This window comes from Elephantulus edwardii, unplaced genomic scaffold (genome assembly GCF_000299155.1).
Source record: "Elephantulus edwardii isolate Elephantulus edwardi_28Jun2011 unplaced genomic scaffold, EleEdw1.0 scaffold00162, whole genome shotgun sequence".
NCBI lineage: Eukaryota > Metazoa > Chordata > Mammalia > Macroscelidea > Macroscelididae > Elephantulus > Elephantulus edwardii.
Genome location: NW_006399912.1, coordinates 2,386,035 through 2,412,032, shown reverse-complemented (window position 1 = coordinate 2,412,032; position 25,998 = coordinate 2,386,035). Strand labels below are relative to the sequence as shown.

Genomic DNA, 25,998 nt, shown 5'->3' with positions numbered 1-25,998 from the left:
CAGCACGTAGGCGGGGAGGGCGGGGACTAGCCGCCGCAAAGGCGTCTACGGCGGCGTGGAAGACGACGTTCATCAGTCTTGGAGGTGGCATCGGCCGCACCAGTCCAGCTTTGCGGGAGGTTCGGCAGTCTGTGGCGGCCCTCGGGAGGCCGCGGCGCCATGGGGGCGCAGTAGAAGGGCTCCGGGCGGCGAGGCGAGGGGCAGCCGTCACCCGGCCCGCGGCGACCTTCGGCGGGTCCCGGACGTGGGCAAGCTCCGGGGCGGGGGTCGTCCCTGGCTGCGCGGGGCCGCGGGGCGGGAGCCAGCAGGTTTTTTACGGGGTTGCCGCAGGCCCGGGCCCGTCGCGAGGAGACACCGCCGGCTGCCGGCCCCCGCTGCCGGGCCGCTTGACGACGACGCTCTCGAGGGGTCCCAGCCCGAGGAGGACGCGGCGGCGGCGGCGAGGCCGCGGGAGGCCTCGGGCGATGGAGGAGCGGAAGGAGGAGGGCGAGGCCGAGATCCAGGAGCACGGGCCCGAGCACTGGTTCTCCAAGTGGGAGCGACAGTGCCTGGCCGAGGCCGAGCAGGACGATCCCCCCGAGCTGCAGGAGGAGGCGGCGGCCGCCGCGCAGCCCGAGCACAAGCAGCAGAAGCTGTGGCACCTCTTCCAGAACTCGGCCACCGCCGTGGCCCAGCTCTACAAAGGTGAGGCCGCGCCGCCATCTTGGCGCCGCCCGGGGCCCCGCACCCTGCGCGGACCGACGGGGGTGGGGTGGGGGGGCCGTGCTGGCCGCGCCCCGGCGGCCCCAATGCCCCCCAAGATGGCGAATGGCGATCGGGAGCCCCCCGCGGGGCGGGGCTGGGGGGGCGGGCGACGGGGGCGCCTCGAAGAAGGGAGGCGGCCCGGGGAGGGGCTGGGGGAGCGGAGGGAGCCCCGTTGTCGCTGCGGGGCGCCCCCCGGCCTGGAGGGGAGGAGCCCCCAGTTACAAAATGGCGAAGGGGAGGCGGCGGGGCCGGCCCTATTGTGCCCCGGGCTCGGGGCGGGGGGCGCCGGCCGGCAGCCCGGGACTCGGCCCAGGGCGACGTCTCGGGGTGTCCGCAGCCCCCCGCGGATCACGCCCCGCCGCGACCCCCTCCCCGGGTCCCCGGCGGCACTGGGGCGCGGGGGGGGGGACCCGAAACCCTGGAACAAAATGGCGAAACCCAATATGGCCGTTCGGGAGTGATTGACGCCCGAATAACATTTCTTCTTTCTTGTCTGCCTCCCCTCTCTCTGTGTCTTGTCTTCTTCCCTCTTTCCGTTCTTCTGCATTTCTTTTTAGACCGAGTGTGTCAGCAGCCAGGACTTTCCCTCTGGGTCCCCTTCCAAAACGCAGCCACCGCGGTCACCAACCTCTACAAAGGTAAGAAGGTTAATCTTGGTGCAGTTGCCGGGGTGATGGCGCCCCGCGATGTCGGCGTGGGGACTGGGGTCGCAGCCCCTTTCCCCCCCTCTTGGTGCTAAGCTTAAGTGTTTTCAGCCCAGAAATCTTAACCCCGACTGCTGGATCACTTCCCCACTGGGGGCTGAGGGTCGTTTCATGGGGTTCTCTCTAGATCAGGGGGCATTCTCAGCATTTCCCTACGTGGGGGGCAGTGGGCGAGTCTGTATTGTATCTTGCTCTCTCTCCTTCGTGTGTTGGGCATTGTCTGGGGACACACGTCTGACTGTCACAACGGACAGGGAGCTGCTGCTGTTGGCCTCCAGTGGAGGCCGGCGATGCTGCACACTGACCTGCAGTACACAGGACAGTACCCCTCCCCCAGGCAAAGAATGCTCCGGCCCTAAATGTCAGGAGTGCCAGCGCTGGAAGGCCCAAGCGGGATGTTTTGCTTCAAGTTGAAGGGCATCAAGGAAAGGGCAGGGTTGAAGGTGTCCAGAGAGAGGGATATTTGTGGGAAGTGCCTCCTCCGCAGTTCTCTTTATTAGGCAGATTATAATTCACAAGGATCTGTTTGATAATGTGTAGTCCTGCAGGAGCCCCCTTGTTGGAATATAGATAGTCTGAGAGCATGTTAACTTGCCACTCTTTGCTGGCACATTTCCTTGACTGTGACCCTGCAGAGCGACTGTGACCCTGCAGAGCGGCATTGTATCTGATTGTAAACACTGTTGGCAGGAAATCCGGCATCAGCGTTTGAGATCATAGGTTGGTGCTTGATGGTTGGAACTTTCTGATTTTTCTCTCTAGCTGTGTGTGTTTCCCCCCTCCCATTACCTCCCAGGTATAAGCCAGCATAACGTCTTTTAGTAACAAGGGGCCTATATTTTAATACCTGGGAAATGGGGGCCCTGTGGCACAAGGTCTAAAAGCACTGGAATGCTAGCCTAAAAGTCAACACTTAGGATCCACTGGTAACAGCTCTGCTGGAGGGTGACCCTGAGTCAGAACCAACACAATGGCATTAGAAAGTTCATGAAGTAGAATTTTATTCTCCTTTCCCTCCCCCAGCCTTGGCAAGGTTTCTATGGAAAAAGGATTGGATTTTTCAATTTTAATCTTAATAAAAATGTAGTTGGAGGATTTCAAACTTGGAAGTTGCTGACAATGATGAAATTGTGCACTTCAGTAGGGAAAAACAGGCAATGGAGAGAGTGCTTAGTCTTCACGTTCCTGTCTTTTGTATAGGAACATACAGATGTTAACCGGCTTCTCCAGGAAGTAAGTGTTCCTTTTCTAGGGGTTTCTTGAGAGGACCTCATGATAATTTGAGAACCTAGACGGAAACTGGTGAGAGAAAGAGGAACGAATAGTCCATGTCTTAATGAGAATAGGGAAACAATTAAATGGTACCCTAGTGGTCAACTTTGATTTTAGGTAGCTACATTTCTGAATTTTAGTAGCGGAGTAAATTTAACATTGATCAGTGCTTGAGAGTCTTGAACTTTCATTTTGGAATTGCCCTTGGTTTCATCCAAAGAGAGAGTATTGAAAATGATACTCAGAAAAATGGAGTAGGGTGGTTTTTGTTTTTTTAGAAAAAACCCTTACAGTTTTGGCATACAGTGAAGCTCATTCTTAGATGTGTAGTTAGGTTTTGATAAATAGATAACACTATTTAAGGTAAAAGATTATAAGGATTTTCCTAACATTTTTCCTCCTGTATTCTTCCACTTAAATTTTTTTAAAGAGATTGGTCTTGAGGGAATTAGTAGGATTTTTGTTGAGTAGGATTCCACATGGTATTTTGTTGTTTTGTGTGTGTTTTCCATTTGCCTACTATGCTGTTGCTCACATGTTGTGCTGGCCATACATGTGGAGGACTTGTTACTGAAAAGTCAAAACAGAACTCAGGCTGCTATGTTTATCTTTTGAAAGAAAGCTGGCACTGTCCTTTAATGCTCACTATTCTTTATAAGAATATGGGGTCAAAAGTTGAATGCAGAAATAAGGCTTAATTTGTAAGTGCTTCTAAAGTCTTGGCAATTTTTAACTTTGCAATTCAGAAAGCTTACGGGACAAGTATTTAAATAGAGTTTTTTCCTTTTATTATTGCAAATGCTAAATTTTTAGTATAAGCTGATTTTATTTTGTGTTCCTGTGAAATAGATAGGTTTTACCCATGGTAGATTGTTTTCTGAAATTTAGTTGTATTGCAACATTTATTATCTGATTCAAGAGTGGATCATGCTCTGTGAATCCTTGTTCTTCCTCCTTTTTAGGGTGTGGTACTACAGCTGTAGAATAATTGGTTACCTTAAATAGAAATGATAAATCCAAGTCACAAGTGCATGTAGCATTAAACAGAGGTTACTTACAAATTTAAGCCATTGATCACCTAAAGCTAAAAATCTATTGCCATCTTTTCAATTCTGATTCATCTACTCAACTCTGTAGGACAGAAAACACAAAATTTCCAAGGTTGAAAAGGCTGAACTCCTTAGAAAGGTTTTGGATGCATAGTGAGTTGCACTGCTAACTTAAAAACTGAAGACCGATGACTTGTGGTTCGAATCCACACACAAGTGGCTTCAGAAGAGAAAAAAAAAGACGGTCTCCTTCAGGCTTAGGAACCCAAGGAAAGTTGCCAGGGGTCAGAACTGACTGCTAGTGAGTGAATTGTTAAGGGAGCAGATTGCCATATCTTTGTCCCACACGGCAGCCTATTAGTTAAAGCCACTGACTTTTTGGTAAGGAGCCTAACGTTTAATACTGTGCCACCAGTGCAACCTTACATTGATTTCCTGTTTTAAAATTGTTATGTTGATAATATACCATCAGTTGGAGCTGACTCTCCAGGAAGTTTTCAGAGGCAGTAAATTTCACAAAAGGAGATTGATCATCTTTCTTCTGTGGAGCAGCTGGTAGATTATAACAAAATGGCTTTGGGTTGGTAGTTACCAACCAGATTTGACCACCAGAAAAAGAGTTGACTATAACCTAGCATTTACTGATATTTGGGAGATTCCCTTAAGTGGGATGATATTCCTCTGCTTTGTATTAAGCACTACCTGGAAGCTGAGTGTAGAATGTTGAGGCTTTTTTACTAGCTTCCTAAAATGTAAAAAGCTAGCAGAAGCCATTTTGCTTGATGGCCTTAGCTTTTTGGTTGGACCTTCATTTGAGTTGGTTTGATTGGAGTATGGCTGGAATGATGTTGGTTTTTTCCCCTCCCCCTCAGTGCTGCTTTGGGGACAGAGTGGATTGTGTTCCTTCTCCATATAGTAGGGTTGGGATTTGTCATTCTTTGATGAGACAGGAGGAAAATCTTGATTCCTCCTTGTTTCTTGAAGTTGATGGTATTGTTTACTATTTGATAGTGTGAAGTGCCTTTGGCATAGTATCTTTTGTGTATTGAAATTAGGTATAATCTAGCAGGAGTTGTTTATCTGGGAAATACTTGACCATGCCTATTTGAACTTTAACAACCCCTGATTTTCATGAGTGTCTGTTTTGAATCTTTTTATTTTTAATTTGAAAAGAAGCTTAGTTTAGATTGCTTTATTCCCTCAGAGAGGTTGAATGGCTGTTGCACCTTTCTGGGGAGCCCTCACTTGTTCGCTTCTTGGCCCTTCAGCTTGGTATTCACTTACTATTCTGTTTTTCCTTAACATGAATGCTTCTTTTCATCTGGGATTCTTTTATTTTTCTTTAACCTTCACATTTTAAAATGACATTTGAGGCTTTAGTTTCAGATCAAGTTTTGCTTCTTAGCTGAAGTTGATGTGCTGGTATCTTGATAGTTGATATAAGTATTTTTTGTTGGACTGCATTTGTTAGAAGGCGAGTGTTCGCTATAGTGATGGACCCACGGTTAGGGAGTCTGCTACCACATGGTGAATAAAAGATTTAACGTTAGTACTTCTTGGCTTTCTCAGATGTGAATGCGGATCTAAACCTACTGTTATCCAGTCCATTCTAACAGTGATCCTATGAAAAAAATAGAAGTCTTCTGCATAAAGTATTCTGAGGCTGTAAATCTTAAATGAGAGTAGATAGTGTCATCATTCTCTCCAGAGCATGTCTTGCCTTCAAACCACTGACTTTGAGGTTAGCAGCCAAGCATTTTAACCATTAGCTTACCAGGACTCCCTTTGAATACTTTATAAGCGTTTAGCTACCCTGGCTTAAGTGAGTGCTTAAGTATTGATTGTGTTCGTGCTCAAGTTCAAACATTGAGAAGATTCTGATTATGAAGTAGAAGGGTGGGGGGCTAAGATTTTTTTAATTTTTTTTGGGGGGTGTGTGTGTATTGTGATAAGTCTTTTGTTGTGTACTTCTTTCTCATCCCCTTGAGAGTTTGAAAAAGTGGTATGGTGCTTTTTAAGTGTGTGTGTGTGTGTGTATATATATATATATATATATATATATAAATATATATAATATATACACATACATACACACTTTTTTTAAAAAAGTATATTTTTTCGAGATCCTTTGATACTATTTCCTTTTCTAGAATACATTATAATGTGGGCAGGATCTGTATGTAGACTGAAAGTCATAGGGATGTACAGAATATTTGTGAGTCCATGTAGCAGGTGACTGGTTTATAAAGGAATTGATCAGAGAAAGTGTATTCGACCAGGGAACTTAAGTGGACACTATTAGCATCTCAACTCCTTACAGTTTGACTTTTCAGAGCTGTCCTGTGACTCTCATAGTCACAAACTATTGGAGAATTAATGTTAGAAACTATATGCTTTGAGTTGTAATCTTTATTTTTTTGCATTGTGAGGGCTGGTGGTGGTTGTTAGGTGCCATCAAGTAGACCTTAATTCGGTGACCCTGTGAAGAACAAGATCTGAACCTTACCTATTCTGTGCCATCCTTACCACCTCTGTCGTGCTCTAGCCCATTGGGGTAGTCATTGTGTCAATCTGTCTTGTTGAGGATCTTCTCTTTTGGTGACCCTATATACCTTTCCCCAATATGTCTGTCTCCAAGAGCTAGTTTCTTCTGAAAATATCCTCCAAGTGAAAGTTTGGCCATCCTTGCCTCTTAGGAGCATTCTGATGACATACTCTTTAAGACATACCCTAATATTCTGGTTTGTAGATTGTATATGTTTGTAGAGGACAGTATAATTTTCTTAGATATTATGTCACTTTTCTACAAAGGGATATTTTATCAGAAAACTAATTGGGTTAGCTTCATTGGCATGGACGTGTATTGGCTACTGTGGGTATGGTGGCCTAGGATTGACTTTAACTCAGTGTCTGAATCTTTCTGGCGCTGAAGGTCTCTGCACTCTTACTGTGCATACTTAGACACATGTGCTTGGCTTTCAGGCTTCTTTGATTAGGATATACAGGAAATAAGATAGCAGAATAGAATGTCTTTTAGCTCACATTAGGAGGGTGACTCACGATTTAGAAGAATCCAGAAGCTTCTTTTCCAGGAGCTATCAGCAGATGACTTCCACAGTCTCCTGGCCACAATTGGATTGCATATTCTTGACCATTCCTTAGCCTGCATATGTGGTTTTGGCAATTAGTTTAGGGCCAAGTCACATCTTGCTTAGAAAAATAAGAGGGCCTGCAAAAGAGCAGAAGACCCTCAGTGAGATAGATTGACAAAGTGACGAACAACACTGAACCAGAGATTGGGAGGCTCATTCAGAATCAGCCAAAGGCTTAAAAATAGGCTTACTGTGAGCCACGCTCACTGATAAGACCTAGCAAGTCATACCTCTCACTCATTATGCAGATGTGGAGATCCTCCAGAGTACATGATTGGCTGGTTGAAAAAAAATTTCAGTATTCCATTTGGAAGTAGTCCAAGAATTGGGTACCAGGCAGGCAGCAAAACATTGGACACTGATTCTTCCCTGTTAATCTGGTTTTTGGGTTTTTTTGTGTTAGGTGAAGACTAAGTAAACATAAAAGTAGATAGAAATGAAAGTTTGCTTTGGATAATTATTATTTTTTTATATTTTTAAAATAATTTTTTATTAATTTTAATGAAAATTTACTAATTATTTCTTGAAACAATTGCACTAGTGGCAGATCGTCATTTCTAAGGGAAACAGTTGCATTTTCCCCCCATCCATTACCATGGTAGACTGATTTGTAGAAATTTAATCCTTAAGTTAAAAATATTTTGTTGTCTTTAGTGTTCCTTAGGTGATTTGATCTGACGGTGTGTTTTCAGAGTTTGATGATCATCTTAAGGAGACTAGGAAAAAATATCTGCTCAGAAACAAGAAACCTGGTACAAAGATCTCTTTTATTTAGTTTGGCTAAGGCAGTAGGTCTTTAGTTATGAAATAGGGATATCTGTTCTAACTCAAGGAAATTGCAATTATTTAAAAAGTAATACCTAGTTCATCTTATTTATGCTGTGTAAGAAAAGTCTCTCTACATTTAGTCTTCCAGTTAGAAATCATTGCCCTCTGAGGTGGGAGAAATTGCAAAAACAGTGCTTTCTGGATAAATTTTAAGCCTTCTCAATTCACCTAAGTATATGAAAACTTTTTAGTCTTCTCAATTCACACACCCACATTCACACCCCAAAATGAACAAAGGATATCTGCTGCAATTATTCCTTGAGTCAGTGTTTTGTTTTTTTTTTAAATAAGAAAATGTGTTTGTGATTAAAGATTATGTTGACATTTTGATGCCCTTGGTGATGCCCTTGAAATTTACTTAACCTTCAAATTTATAGTCCTTTTCCACCATGACTTTGACTTGAGGTAAATAGTGTTGCACTTAATAATGACTCACAAATGAAATGCTTTTTTCCCTGGGCCAAGGGCTTGAAGCCTATATATCTATATCTTGTTATCAGTGTTCAGACTCTTTTAAAGGGGTTATTTATCCTACTGTTGTTGTTGTTATGTGCCATCGAGTCGTTTGCGACTCATAGCGACCCTGTGTACAACAGCCCTAAAGCCTGCTCTATCCTGTGCCAATCTCATTGCCTTGGACACACCCATCCCAATTGCCCAGTCACTGAATTAGTCCACCTCATAGAGGGTCTTCCCCTCCTGAGCTGTCCCGCAGTCCCCTCTACTCTACCCAGCATGATGTCCCTCTCTAAAGACCTGTCTCTCCTTACAACATGTCCATGCTAAATTATCCTGGGGTCACAGTAAAATACAGTCATGGTTAAAATTCTTTATTAGCTTGCAGGTTTTTTATGTTTTATTTATAGTATTTTATTTTCAAGCAAGTAAATTTAAAGCTCTTACACATAAGGGCTGTATTTTAAGTACCTTAGCAAGAACATGAGACTTTCTATTTAGGGAACTATTGAAGGTTGCCTTAGCTTGGATGGTAAAATAACTGAAGTTGATTTTCAGATTGAGGATACGATGTTATGATGCAGATCCCATTTATCTCTAGGCAGTGCAGACACATTGATCTAAACATTTTACATGTGAAATATAAACTCTTTCTGAACCCGTGCCACCTTATCAGTAAGAGTGCATGGTTTAAAATACGCCTCATTTTTCATGTGCTCTTTGTCTTTTCTGAGGTTGTCTTGGTCAGAATTTTCAAATTGACTTGGTGAGCCTGCTGGATTTTAGGGTATGTACACAGTGGTCTTCATCTAAACCAGGCTCTGAATTCTAGTATATATAGTTTCTAACTAATTATTGACATCTAATAAAATTAGCAGCCTCTTTTGTCCTCCCTGCTTTGTGTCCCCAGTCAAAATAAAACTGCTACACCTCTCAATATTTAACAGGAGTGGCAGTTTAAAAAAAATCACTTCCAAGTGACCTCTTTTAAAGGCTTGTATCAAATTTAGATTCTCTTACGTAGCTTGTGGTTTGCCAGGTGTATGTCTACATGGCTGTTCATCTTCTGTGCTTGCTTTTGGCCTTGTGTGTGCCCCTGACCTTTGTAGTTATAGCTTTTGTGTATCCCTTTGTGCTTCTGTATCTTTGCACTTCTGTTTGCTATTGAAAATGTCCTCAGCCAAACATTTAGAGAAGCTTTTCAGTTAAGACCTTGAGTAAAAGAGTGGAGTAGACTTACTTATGTGGGACATGGTTGATAATCTCTCTACATTTCATAGAAGAGATGAGGGCCCAGCTTGCTTGTTGATTGTTAGGTGCTGTTGAATATGACTCCTAGTGACCATGTGAACAGCCGACCTGAGCCCTGCCATCTCCTGTGTCATCCTCTTCATCTCTGACACGCTTGAGTCCATTGCTGAAGTCACCTTGTCAGTCCATCGCATTGGAGGTCTCCCTCTTCTTTGCTGACCATCCATCTTTGACTTGAGTTGCATTAAAATGCCTCTAGCGCTTTAAGAAAGGTCCAGGGAGCTCCGGTGGCCTAGTGGCAAGGATCTGCAACTACAATCCCAGAGGCGCACGGTTCAAATCCACCAGATGCTCTGCCGGGGAAGGAGGGACAATCTCCTCCTGTACCAGTCAGATCTGATTTGATGGTACACTCACACAAAGATAATAAAAAAATAAAAAATTAAAAAAAAAGTTAAAAAAAAAAAAACCATTTAAGGTCTAGATTTTAAAGTTCAACTTGTTAATTTATACTTTTGGTTGCCTTAGGAGCCCTGGTGACACAGGAATTAAGCATTCTGGTAAGCAAAAGGTTGGTGTATTTTGAACCCACCAGCCACTCTGAATGTCTGCTGATGTGCTTCAGTACAGATGGCAGCCTCGGAAACCCCTTGGGCTGTTGTACTTCATGAGAAAGGGTTTAAGATTGGCTGTCTTAGCCTAAAAATGTTGTTCATGCCCTTTGTTTGCTTGATGATGCATTGAGAAAGTAGAAGCTTTTGTGTGAGGTTGTTTTTGTCATTCTAGCATTGAGACACTGGGGAAGACCATGCCCAAGTGGCCCTTTGCATCTGTGAAATGAGACTAACCCATGGAGCTTAACTGAGACATGAATGAATGCAACAGTGCATGATTGCCACAGGTTCCAAGTTCGAATCCTGGTATTGGAAGAAAACGTGTTTTTAAGTGAAAGACTTGCTCTGTGGAAAAGTTTCCCATGTTCTTTCTAATCTTTAGAGATAAAGATTGATCGGCTGCTGAGTATTCCTTGCAGTAAAGTTCTGCTGAGGCAGCCCTCTAGCTCTCTTTCTTCTGCTGAAATGCAGATTCATTGAGCTTGGGATCCAGTGCCATGTTTCGACTTCATCCTGGGACACAGCTTTTTATTCATTATATTTGACTGTTCTTTCCTTTCAAACAGGCAAGGGATTAAACGTTCAAGCCAGGAAAAGTAGTGGTGGAATGTTTTTCTTTGTGCTTGAGGATTGTTGCTTTACCAGAAGGGCCAGGGATAAAAGAACCATCTTTTATATCATTAGAGATACACTAGTGATTTGCAGCTAATAATGTAGCATCGCCGTTAAAAAGAAATTGCATTGCTTTATGTGTTAAACATTTTCCCCCGAATTTGATAAAACCTCTGAGGAACAGGGATAACTTAACTGAGCGCTACCTACTGTAAAGACCTGGGAAGATGGATTTTGGGAGAAGTAAGCCAAGGTCATCTGGGGATGAGGCAGAATGAAAAACACCCAAGGAGACACGAGATGCTCTCTAGGTGTTCACCCTCCGTCTGGTATTGGGGAGTTCAGTAGCCAGTCAGAACTTACTGCTCCTTGTGCTTTCTAAGATGTCTACTGCTGTTTGACTGCGCTCCATTTCCTGCTGTTGACTATCAGCACCCACACTGAATGTCCGCACCAGGAGTGTATTAGTTGGTAATTGTCATCCTGAAAATTCATTGTTTCTGGAGAACAGCATAGCTTGGTTAAGAGTTACAGACTTTAAAAAAAAAACCCAAAGATATGTCTGGTAACCTTGGGCAGTTAGCCCAGTTTCTGTTTTGCAAGCACTTGTCTCATTGTATTCATCTTAAAACTAAAAACCAAACCCACTGCCATCAAGTCTATTTCAAGTCATTACTAACCTATAGGAGTAGGATAGTATTCCCATAGTTTTTCCAAGAATGCTGCAAGTTTCTCCTGTGGAGCAGCTGGTGGGTTCAAATTGCCGACTTGTTAGCTGAGTTCTTTTTTTTTTTTAAATTTTATTTTATTTCGTACCATCAAATCAGATCTGACTGATACAGGAGATTGTTCCTCCTTCTCCAGCAGAGCATCTGGTGGATTCAAACTCTGTATCTCTGAGATTGCAGTGCGGCTTCTTGCCACTAGGCCACCAGAGCTCGTTAGCTGAGTTCTTAACCATTATGCCACCAGGGTTCCTAACATTTATACGTTTAGCTATTGTTGTGCTGTTCAAATACAGAATTTTTGTTTGTATCAGATGAGGATTACTTTTGTCTTTATTATTCATAAGCAATACCTAATTCAGGAAATAGTGTTTTAAAATGGATAATTTGGCTAATAAACCCCTCTACTTGTCTCTCTGTTCAAAGATTACTTGTAGAAGAATAGTTCAGAAGCTCTGGACTGTTAAAATAAATAAATATATAAATATATATATATCTCGCATTTCCAACATGACTGGGTACATTTCCATTTAATAGATTACTAATGGATTTGAAAAACTCCATACTTTATTTTGATAAAGTGATTATTGATTTTAATTAAATTGTTAAATGACTTTCTTCATGTTAACAGTGTGGCGCTGATTATCATGTGTGTCTTTTCTTTTTCTCTTTTTCCTTTATATAGAAAGTGTGGATACCCATCAGCGAAGTTTTGATATTGGAATTCAGATTGGCTATCAGCGGCGCAATAAGGATGTGTTGGCTTGGGTTAAAAAGCGCAGAAGAACTATACGTAGAGAAGATTTGATCAGCTTCCTGTGTGGGAAAGTTCCTCCACCACGGAACTCTAGAGCTCCCCCGAGACTGACTGTAGTGTCCCCTAACCGAGCTACTTCAACGGACACTAGCTCATCTGTAGAGACTGATTTGCAACCCTTCCGGGAAGCCATAGCTCTGCATGGTAAAGCCGTTTAAACATATTTATTTGGAAAAATGGTTAAGAGTGTGCCTGTGGACCCTTTTCACATTTAGGGTTAAGTCCAGACTTAATATCTGGGGTTTTTTTTGTCTATTATATAGTAAACACTCACTTAGAAATGTTTAATTAGAATGTAAGCTGAAAACTTCTGGGCACTTTTTGGACTGTCAGCTGTCCCTCCGTAAATAATGTTCTTAGATAGTTAGTTGGAAGCTTACTGGTGTTAAAATTAGACTTTTTGCAACAATAATTAGAATTTATTGCCTTGCATTTTTTGTTGTATAGTATATTATACATGTTTTGTGTTTCCCTCAAGTTAAAAAAGGAATTTCTTATGTCTTAAGAATTGTACTACATTTCTGATTTCTAGGGCAGCCTGACTATGTCCAGGCAAGGAGGGCAGGTGATTGTTAGGCTAATCTCACAGCATTTCCCTGCCACCTTGAGTTATGGAGCCAGCCTGGGTGAGCATTGATGACCCAGGCAGGAGTGGGTAGATGTCAGCATTAATGACTTTCCTTATGCCTTTTGTCCCTTAGTTTTTGTGTTTTGGTCTGGATTGTCAGATTTAGTAGTAGACAAAGTCCATCATCATCTCTCTAGGCCAGACCTGTTCTGAAAAGGCCTTTTAGGCAAAGGGCACTGAGGTCATTGATGAATCTTTTGTCACTTGTTGCTGTGTAGCACAGACTTACAAAAGAAGGGTAGGAAAGCTCCCTTCCAGTTGTACCTAATACAGCTGCTAAATAAGACATGCTGAGACCAAGAAGAGAACCTGCATCTCTGAGTGACTAAGCTAGTAAAAGTAATGAGCTTAGGTCAGGAGTCCTGTTAAAATGCTTTTGGGGCATAGTATAGACCATTAACACAAATAACCTGGTTATAAAAGGTTTCTTAACTCTCTTTAACAAAACTTTGACTTTTTCCTAAAATTCAAATTAAATGTAAGGTTAAGGAAAAAAAATGGGGATGGGAAAGCGTATGCCTTGCAAGCTGAAAAACATTTAAAAAAATGGCAAAAAAAAGAAAATCTACAGTGTATGGATGCAGTTTCTGACATAGTGCAGAACTTTGGAAACTCATGCAAAAGGAGGTTGATCTGTTCCTATTGGATTGCAGAGTTTCCCAATTCACTTAGATTTGGAAAAGCAGTAATTAGAAATGTACATAATTTGTCAGGTTAATTGTAGCGCATGATAGTGTTTAAATAGTGATCATTTCTGAAGCATCCTGATTTTCTTCCATCAGATGGATATATGGTTCATTCCATTCTTTTATTGTACCGTTCTGTATTATACTTTAGAAGATAGTTTTAAGAATTAGAAAAGTCACATTTGTCAAATTCTATCATGTACATAGTAAAATGGCTACCACTTTCCCTTTAACAGTTCCTGACTTTTCATGTCCCCCTATTACATTTTCTTGAATCTGTTCAACCTAGGATTTATTGTTTTCCTGAACTTGTAATTAAAGTCGTTAGTGATAATGTTTTGTGTGGAAAAAATAATCTTGCAGTACATTTTTAGAAGATAGTACTAATCTAGGACACATTTGATATTTGATGTACTTTATATAGTCACTGAACTAATTCAGTTAGAAAGGTGTGCTGATGAAGTAAGAAAGGGTCCCTTACTACTATGAGTCTTTAGAACCATTACACTTGAGTTTTGTCTCTGGGAAGTTGAGATCATATTGTATTGGAGAAAAACTAGTCTGATTTCGATGTCAAAAGAAATTCTGTAATTTCTAATTGTAGTCAATGTTAATAGTATTACAAATGAATAACTATGTAAGTTATTACTTTCATAGTATTTTCTTGAAAGCTGTTAAAAGGATTTTTAAAGAAATACGTGTTTGAAATGTCTCATTTAGAGTCAGTATTATGCTAGAATTCAGTTTTGCACACCATTTGCTTAGCGGAGTTTCTGAAGTAAAAATGAGACTGCTTTGAAATTTCTTAGAGTTCTACATTAGTGAGAAGAGTTACTGAAATTCCTATAAAAGAAAGGTTGATCTATTAAAGCATAGTTTCACAATTCATTTTCCTTTAGGTTTAGAAAAGCTGTTATTACTTTGGCAGCTGACTCCTTTTGAGTTTATAATCAAAGGCTTTGATAAGAAAGGGCAGTTCTTCCCTCTCTCCTCCCCCACCTTTAAAATGGTCTATTAAACACTCATCTCTGACTTTCATGAGCTGCATATGCCAATGTACAAAAAGTATTTTATTTGGAGAAATGGCAGAAGTCATCAGATAATTGATGTAAAAGAGTGGGACAAATTGAATAAGATATCTTAGTTTTGATTGATTAGATACAATTTTAGACAAACTTTTGTCACTGAATGATTTTTAGAGTTTAAAGACTACACTCCAGTACCTTAATTTTGGTCCCTTCTTTTTTTTGTGTACTTACTACTGGTCCTGTTCATCTGTTAAACTCTTGAGAAATCAAAGAAATAAAAAAGTGAGTTCTTAGTTGATTTCTGTGCAGAAACATTACCCTTCTTTAAAGTAGGAACAGAACTCTGGTTACTTAGTGATACAAATTGCGCTGCCAATCCATGGTTTGAATCTACCAGCTGCTCTGTAGGAGAAAGATGGACACTTCTCCTGTGTGATGTACTGCCCCCGAAACCTTCTTGGGGTTCAGCTATGAGTTAGTGCCAGCTTTATATAGTACATAACAGCAAAAACAAAGACATGTTTGAAAATCCATTGAGAACAGTGGTACTTAGTTTTTATGTTAATGGACTCTTTCAGATGGATAGAATTTTGCTGAAGTGCATATGACATAAATAAGAATTCTAAATAGCTGTCAGGCATTTATTAGGGTAGTTATTGTTAGCTTTGTTACTTAGTGCTTTCTTCAGTCAGATAATTTGTAGTTTTTCTGTTCAGTTTTCTGATTATTTCTCCTATTTATTCTCTTGAACCTTTTCTCTCCTTGACTGCTTTTCTTAGGCTGCTTCAGCCTCAGTGACCTTTCCTCAGGTTCTTTCAGCTGATGTAAGTACATTCCTCTGTATTCCAGCCCTAGCCATCGACTTCTACACGTTTTCCTAGGGCCACCTTACTCATTCTTAAATTGTAAACTGATTTCTTCACACCCCCTCTGGGTTTGACTCTCCCATTTTTTGTCCTCAAGTCGTCACATTGCAGACATCTCCATCAGACTGTCCTAGAGGGACTGAATTCACACTGGAATGAGCAACAACTACATGCTGCAGCCATATATGTGGACGAGTCAGTAGAGTATCTTGAAATACATAAATGTGCTTTGAGACACATCCCACCCTTGAACAATTTCTTCTTATTGAAGAATAAATCAAGTACAACAAATATCATATGCTATATGTAAGGGTTTCTGGAACAGGGAGGGATATTTTACACTGCAGTCTGGTCATGGATTCAGGGGAGCTGGTTATTGAGGACCATTTGCTTCCCTTGCTTTCCAGTTCTGAGATGGCCTGACCTCCAGTCCATATTTAAGGGGACTCCTGAAGGCCTCTTCTGATCTCGTTACTTCACTAATGACAAATAACTGGTCTGTAGGTAAAAAACCATGGCATTCAAGCTGTGGATCTGATCTCTACCTTGGGTTGTGTGTCCTGTCTCTCTAGTCTTCACTCACATGCTTTGCCCTTTTATCGTCTTTTAAGACCGACTAAATGCCACTTCTGTGCTAAAGTTTTCCTTCAGTTCTTTTCACTCACTTCTCTAAGCCTTTCCTGAACGGTGCCTCTACTTTCCTATTTCGGTTTGTTTTTCATGGATGTCCTTTACACTAGACTGGGACTACCGTAGGGCAGATGCCTCGTCTCTTCCAGCTGACATTTCCAGAATCTAATGCAGATATAGAGCCTTGTCTAGATGTGGTTTGGCTTAACAACAGAGTTGAAGCCTTTCCTGAATTGTCCATTTATTTTCTTCTTTGGTTTGTTTTCCAAGGCCATCCTTTCCACTTGATTGGAAGTAAGTACGTACTACAGTAAGTAAGGCACAAGTCTAGTCTCTTCCTCTTGGCTTTTCCCCTAACCTGATCTAAAAGAGGAGCCTAGTCTAGATGTCTTCAGAGATTTAACAGGGTTGTAGAGGTATAGTCAGTGAATGAATACATGGAAATGGAGACAAGGACAGTTGAGGGTTACTTAAAAAAACAAATCCCCAGATGTCTACAGAGGGGGGAGTAAACCTTTGCAAGTGAGAACCATGTAGATTTCAGAGAGGCCTGGGGATTATGTACCATTAGAACTGCTGCCTCTGTTGGTCCCATGTTAAGGGAAGTTTTTATCTCACTTAACCTTTGTTAGTTCTATTTTTTGGTACTGTTAGGAAAGGCCATAAAATATGCTTGTAAGTGGTAGAGTAGATAGTGTAGCCTTGTCTTCCTCCAAAATACATACTGTAACAATTGTGCCTCTGTGTTAATGGCACTGTTGAAGGTCGAGTTGGAAATGGTGCTAGGCTTAGTTTTCTAATTTAAAGATACCAAATACATGGATTTTGTCTCTCACTGGAGGTTTTCTCCATAAGTGATGAATCTGGATGAATAGACAAAAAGATCAATGGTGTGTGATGTACTGTTTTTCTGGTTTTCACTGTAGGAAGACTTTGTAAGCCTTAGAATTTGAGTCATGGGTTCCCTCCATCCATGTCTTGCTAGTCCATCTATAACCTTGGGCAAGATGCTGTACCTCTTAAGTCAGTCTCTTCTGTGCAAAGTAGAATACTTAGCTTATAAGATAGTGTATTAAAATGAAAATAAGTACATCTTAGTCTTGTGATAGCACTGTATAATTATTGTTTGATTTCTGATTAGTTTCAGTTAATGTGAGTGGCTTTTATTCCTACATAAGCATTGCTACAGAAATTGTCAAAAGCCCTGAATGGATTTTAAGGTCTTAGTGGCAAGAAAGGTTGTTTTTGTCCCCTACCTTTTTAGTAACGGTGATTTTTAAAATTGTAGATGTCCACCTGGAGGGAGATAGGCATTCAAAACCTGAATTATTTACTACTTACGTTCCTGCAAGTTGACTGGGTTTACTTTTTACCAGTATAAAGTTGGTTATGTTTTCTAGTACTTGGAAAGACAAATCCGAGAGGTTGACTTGTTCAGCTGGTGTGATATCTGTTAAGTCTTAAATTGAAATGAAGTCTTTTCATTCTGTGTTGTGTTTGTCATTCTGGGAGGTAAGAGGATGAGCAGAGGGATTCTCATAGTCAGCTGCTTCAAGAATGGGAGGTTAGAGTGTTGAGTGAGAGGAGAGGCAGGATATCCTGCTCAAGCAGACTTTACTCTTTGGTAGCTAGTTGAACCTACATTTTCACTTACGACACCTCATGGGTTAGTATTTGGTATGTTACTGGCTCTAGTTCAGATCCTCATAAAAATCAGAGATGCTTGATTTAAAAAAGTTATTTTGATGATTTAAACAAAAATGAATATAAAAATATATACAGTAGTCCCCTTCCCTTATTACTAGGGAATTCGTTCCAAGACTCCCAGTGGATGCCTGAAACTACAGATAGTAAGTACCGAGCCCTATGTGTATATGTACATACACACAGTGTTTTTTTGTAGCTCTGATAGTGTTTGATTCATTAGTTAAGCACAATAAAAAATGTAGTGACTAATAAAATAATCGTAACTGTATATTACACCAAAAGTTATGTATGATAAAGTGAGGTGAGTCACAGAGGCATTGCTAACCTAGCATTACAGCTAAGCCTTTCACATCGAGAAGGACCCAAAGGTAACTGAAATGAAGGGAGCTCTGGTGGGCTACTGGTAAGGAGTTGTGCAGGCAACCCAAAGTAGTTTGAATCCACCAGCTGCTCCCTTGGAGAAAGATGGGCAGTCTCTTCCTGTGCAGTTTACTGCCTCTGAAAACCCACTGGACGGTCAGCTGTGAATCACTTCTGACTCAACTGAAACGATGGGAATAAAACCATGGATATGGCAGGAACTACTGTATAACATTTGCCAATTCTTCAGAGATGGATTTAGTGCTGACACAGTATTGATGCTGTGCAACCATCACCCATAAGTGCTTGTAACTATAGTGCTTGTAACTACCCCATTGGACTAGGGTTGTCATCTTCTGTTCAGCTGTAGAGGTCTTTGATCATATAGGAAGTGGCAAGGGATTGTTGCTCACAATAGCTTAATTCTGTTTCTGGCTTTAAGCGATCTCTCTTCTTAATTATAATTTCTTGTATTTAAAGTTTAAAAGACAGTGGCTATTTGTGTTCACTAGCAGTCTTCTCAAGGAATGTCTAGTATAGTGATGTATAATGGTTATAAGTATAATAAACCCAAGGATCACCTTAGCATCTGGTAGGCCCGGTTATGGCTTTACTTGTTAACTTAGCATCTTTCTGTGGAACACATTTTTATTTTTATTATTTTTTTTCCTATAATTATATTTTATTAATTTTCATAAACATTTACAGAGATTTTGGGCTTCCACTCATTCATTGTTGCACTATTCTCTCTACCCTCCTCCCAGTTTGTTCTTGTCCAAATGCCACAGTGCTTGTCAAAGCCAGTTCTGATTAATCTTCTTTGTCAGTATATCCTTTGCCATTCCCTATCACTCCTCCCTGAGAGAGACTTCACCCTGAGTCATAAGGAAAAGGGGATGGCGTATTCTCTTAGCTACTTCCTGCTGAAAAGGGACGCTGTGGGTTTCAGGGTGAAGATCTTCTCTTACTACTCTAAAGGGCCCCTTTGGCAGTAGGAAACACATAGACTATTATGGAGATTGATTTTGGAATTTAGATGCACTCTTATTGATTGTGCTTGGCCGTACATGTTCATATCCTTGAAGATGTATCATGGGGGTGTTGCAACCTAGAAGACACAAATTTGACTAACAAGTTATAAGTACATGAGTCAAAAATTATGGAAAAGTAAAAGAAAGGATTCTTTCATTGTTTTACAAACCCTCCCCCAGGTCCCCTCCACCATGTAGCCCTCGCTCTAGACTCCTGTGATGACAGAAGTACCTAGTCATATATCTCTTTTAAACAGTTTTCTCCCTCCTCTGTTTCAGTGCAGTATACATTATTGAACCCATCTTACTCAGTCTCTCCCCAACCTCAAGGACAGTCCCATTCTACAGCAGTGGCATCACGTAATATTTGTCCTTTTGTGACCGGGATATTTCACTCAGCATAATGTTCTCCAGAGTCAACCATTTTGAATAATATTGCATGAGTTCCTTGTTTTTTAATGCATTAAAAAACACATTTTTATTTTTAATTTTTTTTTTTTTAAATCCTCTTAAATCCTTAAGTCTGGTAGACTCTTCAGTTTAGAAAAAATGGACATAGGGCTTTATGAGAAAAAAGTAGTCATTTGAAATTGGACTCAAGGGCATGAGGTAAGTATGATTATTTTACCCGAGTAAAAGGCATGTTTCTAATTAGTAATACCTGAAAGATAAAGCTAGTATATACTTCTAAAGTTCTGAGAAGCTGTGATTCTATGCAGCTTGAACATGTAGGAGTTTGTTTGTTTTTTTTAAAAAAGGAAAATTACCAGAATTAAGGGGAAAAACAATCTTATTAGTTGACCCTAAGCAATTTAAGATTCAGGCAGTTATTTGTTCTTGGTTTCTCTCTCCCTTTCCTACCAGTCTTCCCTTCCATCAGTATAGCTAACTGCTTAGAAACAAGCCTTAAAAGGTTATTTTTTGTATTTTCAAGCTAAATGGATATTGTCATATAAAAGAAACTTCTTAAAATTACTGTTGCAAAGGGCTGTTTATAATGGACCTGTGAGTAATTTCTATTTATTTATTCATCTTTTAGATCTCCCTTTTCTCCTCTTAAGGAGAAACATACTCCTACTAGCACAGCATGTGGGAAAATCTTAGATTGTTAATAAATGCTTGTTGAATGTCACTGCCTGCATCTATCTACCTGAAATAACTGTTGATAGCTGGTTAGAAAGTAAATGTGTTGGAAAGACTGACTTGAAAGTTAGGGTGTAGGAGACTACACCAAGCAATTGCTTGGTTGCTTAAATAGGCTGGGATTTCTAAATGTTGCCTTTTGTTCCAACCAGCCTTTGTGAACCAATGCTGTATAAGGCAACTATTATAACATTAAAACTTCATTTGAAAAGTTGGTATTTTCTGTGTAATAAATTAGATATTAGCTATTAAAAAGTAGCACTTCCAGCTGTTATACAAAATTGTCGTGAACCTGTAAGTAGGTTTCTTCCACATACTTCTGCCCTTCAGGTGATAAAGGCATGCAGCCATGGCTCACAGCCAGGGTAGTCACACAGCAGTTATTCAGTAAGTCACTGATATTTATGAAGCCATTTAATATACTCATTTACTTTTTTCCACTAGTTTCTTGATTTTCAAAACATTAAATTTTTTGGAATATTGCAGAAAAACAAGAAAATGGGCATCTTGTTATCTTACTACAGAGATAACCACGGTTAAAATGTTTGGTGCATTTTCTTCAATGTATAAAATATCTCATAGTTGAGATCAAACTATATAATGGTACTGTATCTTGATACCCCACTCCTTCATTTTAACGTCGTAAGCACTTTTCCCATGGCATTAAAAACTGTCTTTGAAAAACTGAAAGCATTTTGGGCTGTCAGCATAACTGCAAATGTTTTCTTGGTTTGATCACATGTATCTTTGTAATTGGTTTGATCTAGTGTGCTTTTACTTCAATAAAAATTCAGTATGACTATTTCCAGGTTGGGGTGGGGAGTGATATCTACTTGAAATGACTAGTCTTTTTTTTTTTTTTATATTTTTTTGTGTGTGTGTACCGTCAAATCAGATCTGACTGGTACAGGAGGAGATTGTCCCTCCTTTCCCGGCAGAGCATCTGGTGGATTCGAACCGTGAGTCTCTGGGATTGTAGTTGCAGCTCCTTGCCACTAGGCCACCAGAGCTCCCCTGAAATGACCAGTCTTAATAGAATTTCTTTACATGAACTTCTGGTACATTTAAAACACTACGTTACGTACAAGTACTCACATCCACACACAACTTTCGTGCAAAGGCAGTACTGTACATTGATTAGTGCAATTTCAAACACCTAGCTCAGGCTGTCACTGGCTTTGTTGAAGTTGGGGATTTCAAATCCCTCTTCCTACGAGAGGCAAGAAGCATGGTGGAACACATCTACAGAGGACCGACAGTACCTTCTCCTCCCAGGCTGGCCCTCTTCTCTCCTGGGCTCTCGGGGTGGGGACCAGTAAGAGAGCTTGGATGCGTTCCCAGGCACCTGGCTGCTGGGCTGAGGAAGTGAGATGACTGACTCTGAACTGTTATTTCTGTCCCTATGTGTGACCTGTGTTGGGAAACTGGAATTACATGTAATTAATTAATTCTGGAAACAGGATTTGTGCATTACTCTGAGCTTAATTTGGAAATGAACTTGGTAATAACCGTGTATTCCTTTGGATAATTATATTACCATGTAACTTGGATTCCTTAACCTGGACTGTAAATTAATTTTAGCTCCAGCAGGAGTTCTCTTTGCATATCAGCCCTCATCTTGCCCATGCCCTGCTCAGTTCCTGCAGTAATAATAACTTAAAATGGATGCTTCTGTCTAAGCATACTCTTTGTTCTACTGCCTTTGTTGATTCCCACAGCCCTTTTTGGAAAAGTGTGTTTTGGTAGAAACTTAAGTTGTATGCCCTTCTGGCGTATAACTTCTTTCCCTGTTCTGAAGCATGCTTCTATTTTCCTGTACTTTATGTAGGCCTGACTGCTCATGTGGCATAGCTAAGGTTTCTTAAAGCATCTTCTAATAGCTGTTAATTGGTTTATAAAATAAAATATGGGCTGTTCAGTGTTACATTTTTTTGACACTTACAAAGTCTTAGAGGGGGAGAATTAGTAAACTTAGAAAAGTTTTCATTGTGATGAAGGATCAATAATAGATAACAAACATGGGGGTTTTACACTAAAAACCCAAGGTCATGTACCCAACAGAAAAAGATTAAGGTTTTCCAGGAGTTATTATTGGATTTCAAATTGATCGAAAAGTTTTAAAAATTTTTTCAATTGTGATTTGAGTGAAAGTTTTAAAATTTATCAAAGTGATATTTAATACCTTTTTCATGGAGAGAAAGTAATTGAAGGAATTAAATCTTTGCTTGAAGTGCCCTATACTGTGTCAGATGGACTTTTCTGTGATCCTGGGTTATTTGTCCTAGGTAGTAAGCATAATCCATGTAATGCTTGTGTGTTAATCACACAGGCATTGCTGTTACTATTGTGGTTTCAGAGGATAAAAGGGATCCTCATTGGAATTGCTGAAGTAGTCCTGTTCATTGCAGAATGCCAAAACTTGGCAGTGTAACTTTCTCACCTCCTGCCTTAGGAAATAAGTACTAAAAGGTTATGATGGAAAAGTAGGTGGACACTTCTTAGTTGTATGCCATGAACTTTGATGTTAAGGAAAGAAGGCATGATTAAAAGTGTCCTGGAGAAGAATTTGTGGATAAGTGATGTTTTACATGATACGATAATGATTGAATTGACAGGAACCCCTGGATGTATTCCAAGGAATACATCCACATATAGATTGGGCACTTGAGCTATTCAGAAATCCCAGGAATGAGTCCTGGGTATGTGCTGCATTTACTTAGACCAGTAGGGTTCTTTCTGTTACTCTAGTCCTCTGCTTCATTTATTCTTTGTTGACCCTTTTGAGTTAGGGGTCTGAGGCCCTGTTTACCAAGTGCCTGGTTTATATAGCCAGGTTTGTCAGGGTCAGGTCCATATTTACCTGTTAGGAATTTTGAGGACCAGGTGGTAGGGGCTGGCAGTAGTCAGTATAGAAATTTTCTGAGTCTTAAAGATAGAAATAGCTTCCTGGCACAATTTTTAATCATACGCTCTTGGGATCAGTAGTATACTATTTGATTTATAAAATTACAAGGGTCCCTTATCTAGAAGGGGCATTGGAACAGTCAAGGCTGGAAGTGACTGTTCTGTGCACATGCACGCACAGGCACACACAGCTGGAAAGGTAGTGAATAAAAAGTTCTCTTTATTAAAGCAAACACTTAACAGCTTGGTGTATAAACGGAATACCGGACCTACCACATAGAGAATGAGGAATTTGATTATATAGCCGGTACAGTTTGGTATAGTTTGACACATAATTCTGGTAGTTACCACTTGGGTGAGTAGTGGTACTACTGCTCATAAAATAGACCCATTTTCTCAAGGCTAGATGGTTGATCTTAAATAATATAACCTACCTGCTTCCTGGGGATCCCTTGGGTGTCCAGGTGGTCAGAGCACTTGGCTGTGATTTGAAGCCCATCAGTTACTCTGAAGGAACAAGATGTGCAGTACTCTTTTCATAAAGATTGACTTCCCTGGAAATCCTATGGGGCAGTAACAGGTGCAGTGAGTTGGCAGTGACTCAATGGCAAGTGGGATTTGGGGTTGGGTGACCCTCTCATAAGGAAACCAGGCAGACATCTTTGGACACTGTTGATGACATGGTTTGCTTTCAAAAGGGATAAATAATCGAGCAACTCTAAACCCTGTTTTTTTCTTCCTAGGTCTTAGTGGTGCAATGGCTAGTATAAGCGTGCGTTCGAGTACCCCAAGCTCTCCTACACATGTAAGCAGTGGATCGAATGCTAGTCGAAGGAGAAATGGACTCCATGATGTCGATTTGAACACTTTCATATCAGAAGAAATGGCACTCCACTTGGACAATGGTGGAACTAGAAAGCGTACCGCAGCCCAGTGTGGCGATGTTATTACAGACTCACCAACCCATAAACGCAACAGAATGATCTAAACTGCAAACATGTTCACACCCACCATGCTGCTTGAAAGCCACTCAATCCTCAACATATACTATGATTGCAAAGGAAACATGAGGCCATCTCCCCCTTGTTCACTGTTTAAAGACAAGTGAATTATAAAGTGGTTGCCATAAAAGGAAGTTCTAGGTATTTGTGGTAGATGCCTCTTGTAACTATGGCTTTCTTAAAACTATATTCCTAGCAGAGGACATCAGATATTGTGTAGTCGTTAGCAAGATCATCATAGGCAAACATATATCCGTTCCAAGGCTAAAAGTGCCCTTAACTGTATTTATTCTCAAAGGGAAAGGAAATATCAGATGTTTATTTGGTTATAGAATGCTTTTCTCTCTCTCTTTTTTTTTTTGTCCTTCATTTCCTGCTGTGTTGAGTATTTTGCTTCAACAGTATTGCCAGTCTCCAGAAAAAAAAAAAGGAAAAAATGGTCTTTTAAACAAAAATAACCATGATTTGGCTTCCCTGTCAAATCTGCAGGCTTCCATTTTTTTACAGCAGCACTGAACCACGCACTGGTTTCTGTAGCTTAACGGTGTGCAATCTCTAATTGCTGGACTGTTCACTGTTTTCAGTTCTCAAAGCAGTTTCTAATTCTGGTGATTGTGTGATGTAAAGAGGTGCTATGATGGTCATGCAATTAATACTTAATATTGAATCAATACACAGAACTTGATTGGATTCACTTTGTGTGTGTTAGTGCTGAAAAAGTAGCAATATTACTGAATCCCTGAATAACCCTGTAGGCTTAAAATACTCAGTTTTTAGACACACACTACCCATCCTGATGGTAGGTAAGTGTAAACACGTAGCCTGCATTCAAAGTGACTTAGAGAGGGCAATCACACACTTGAGAATGGGCTTCCTTTGGGTTCAGTAATAGTAGGGGGATGGATGGTGGGGGCTGGTAGGATAGTTTTTGGTCTTGTTTTGGGACGTTTTTCACAAATGTCCTACTTTGTGCTGTCCCCATTGCACTAAATGGAAGAGAAAGGTCTGTTTAATTAGCTGCTAATGTGATTATTATAACTGGAAAAGCAAAACCCACCTTGGCCATTCTTCCACTTCCTCTCCGGAAGAAGTGCATTTTGGAATCTCGTTCTGGAAGAGGTGAGATCCCATTGAGCTTCTCTAGCTATCGGGTAGACCTAAGAGAAGAAATTCTCAATAGATTCCTCTTTTGAGTACATACATATTAGGACCTCTTGTAGCTACAGTGTTTTAGAGCATGCTTCATCTTCCTTTTTGAATATCTTAAACTGAATGATAGTCTTCTGTAGATGAAGAACTGATGTCAGACTCCCAGGTACTGTAATTTATTATATATCAAGTAGGACAGTGAAAATGTTTCTTGCAAACTTGTAGACCAGAATCATTTACTTCTGTTTTTATTCCTTTAGGGGAGAAAAACTCCAGAAACATTGCAAATCAATGTGAGGGTTTTTCTAGTAATTATAGCACTTTGTTCAAGTTTGCAGTTCCCTCAATCGTTAAGTCTTTCTGTGAAGAGACTTTGCTAAGTTAACCATGATATTCATTGACTGGGTGGGATGTGAATGGGATGGGATGTTGGAAATGTGTGAAGTTCTGTATTCATTATAGATAAAGCTCTTATGGGAAGAAAAATGAATTGCCTACTAAAATTAGGAATGGAAATAAGGCATTTTCCAAGTTTTTGCAGAAGTGGATGGTGCGTGTTTGAATATCATAGCAGGAAGAAGTCGAGCAATCTGTTATATTTCACCTGAAGTGGACAAGCCTGTGTATTGTGAATACTTTTC

The 25,998-nt window shown here is 40.5% G+C and overlaps 1 protein-coding gene across 1 annotated transcript; it reads left to right on the top strand.

Moving 5' to 3' along the window:
- The first annotated feature begins 205 nt into the window (after positions 1-205).
- Positions 206-24,233, top strand: LOC102859207 (chromosome unknown open reading frame, human C16orf72). Its single transcript, XM_006895215.1, has 4 exons — positions 206-684; positions 1,302-1,382; positions 12,093-12,368; positions 23,951-24,233. Exons 1-4 carry the CDS (start codon positions 465-467, stop codon positions 24,193-24,195), a joined length of 822 nt encoding a protein of 273 aa, XP_006895277.1. The 5' UTR covers positions 206-464; the 3' UTR covers positions 24,196-24,233.
- The last annotated feature ends 1,765 nt before the right edge of the window (positions 24,234-25,998 follow it).

Coding starts and splice junctions, on each gene's coding strand:
- LOC102859207 (XM_006895215.1), top strand. CDS start 465: ATGGAGGAGCGGAAGGAGGAGGGCGAGGCCGAGATCCAGGAGCACGGG. Junction 685..1,301: donor CGTGGCCCAGCTCTACAAAG/GTGAGGCCGCGC, acceptor ATTTCTTTTTAG/ACCGAGTGTGTCAGCAGCCA. Junction 12,369..23,950: donor GGAAGCCATAGCTCTGCATG/GTAAAGCCGTTT, acceptor TTTTCTTCCTAG/GTCTTAGTGGTGCAATGGCT.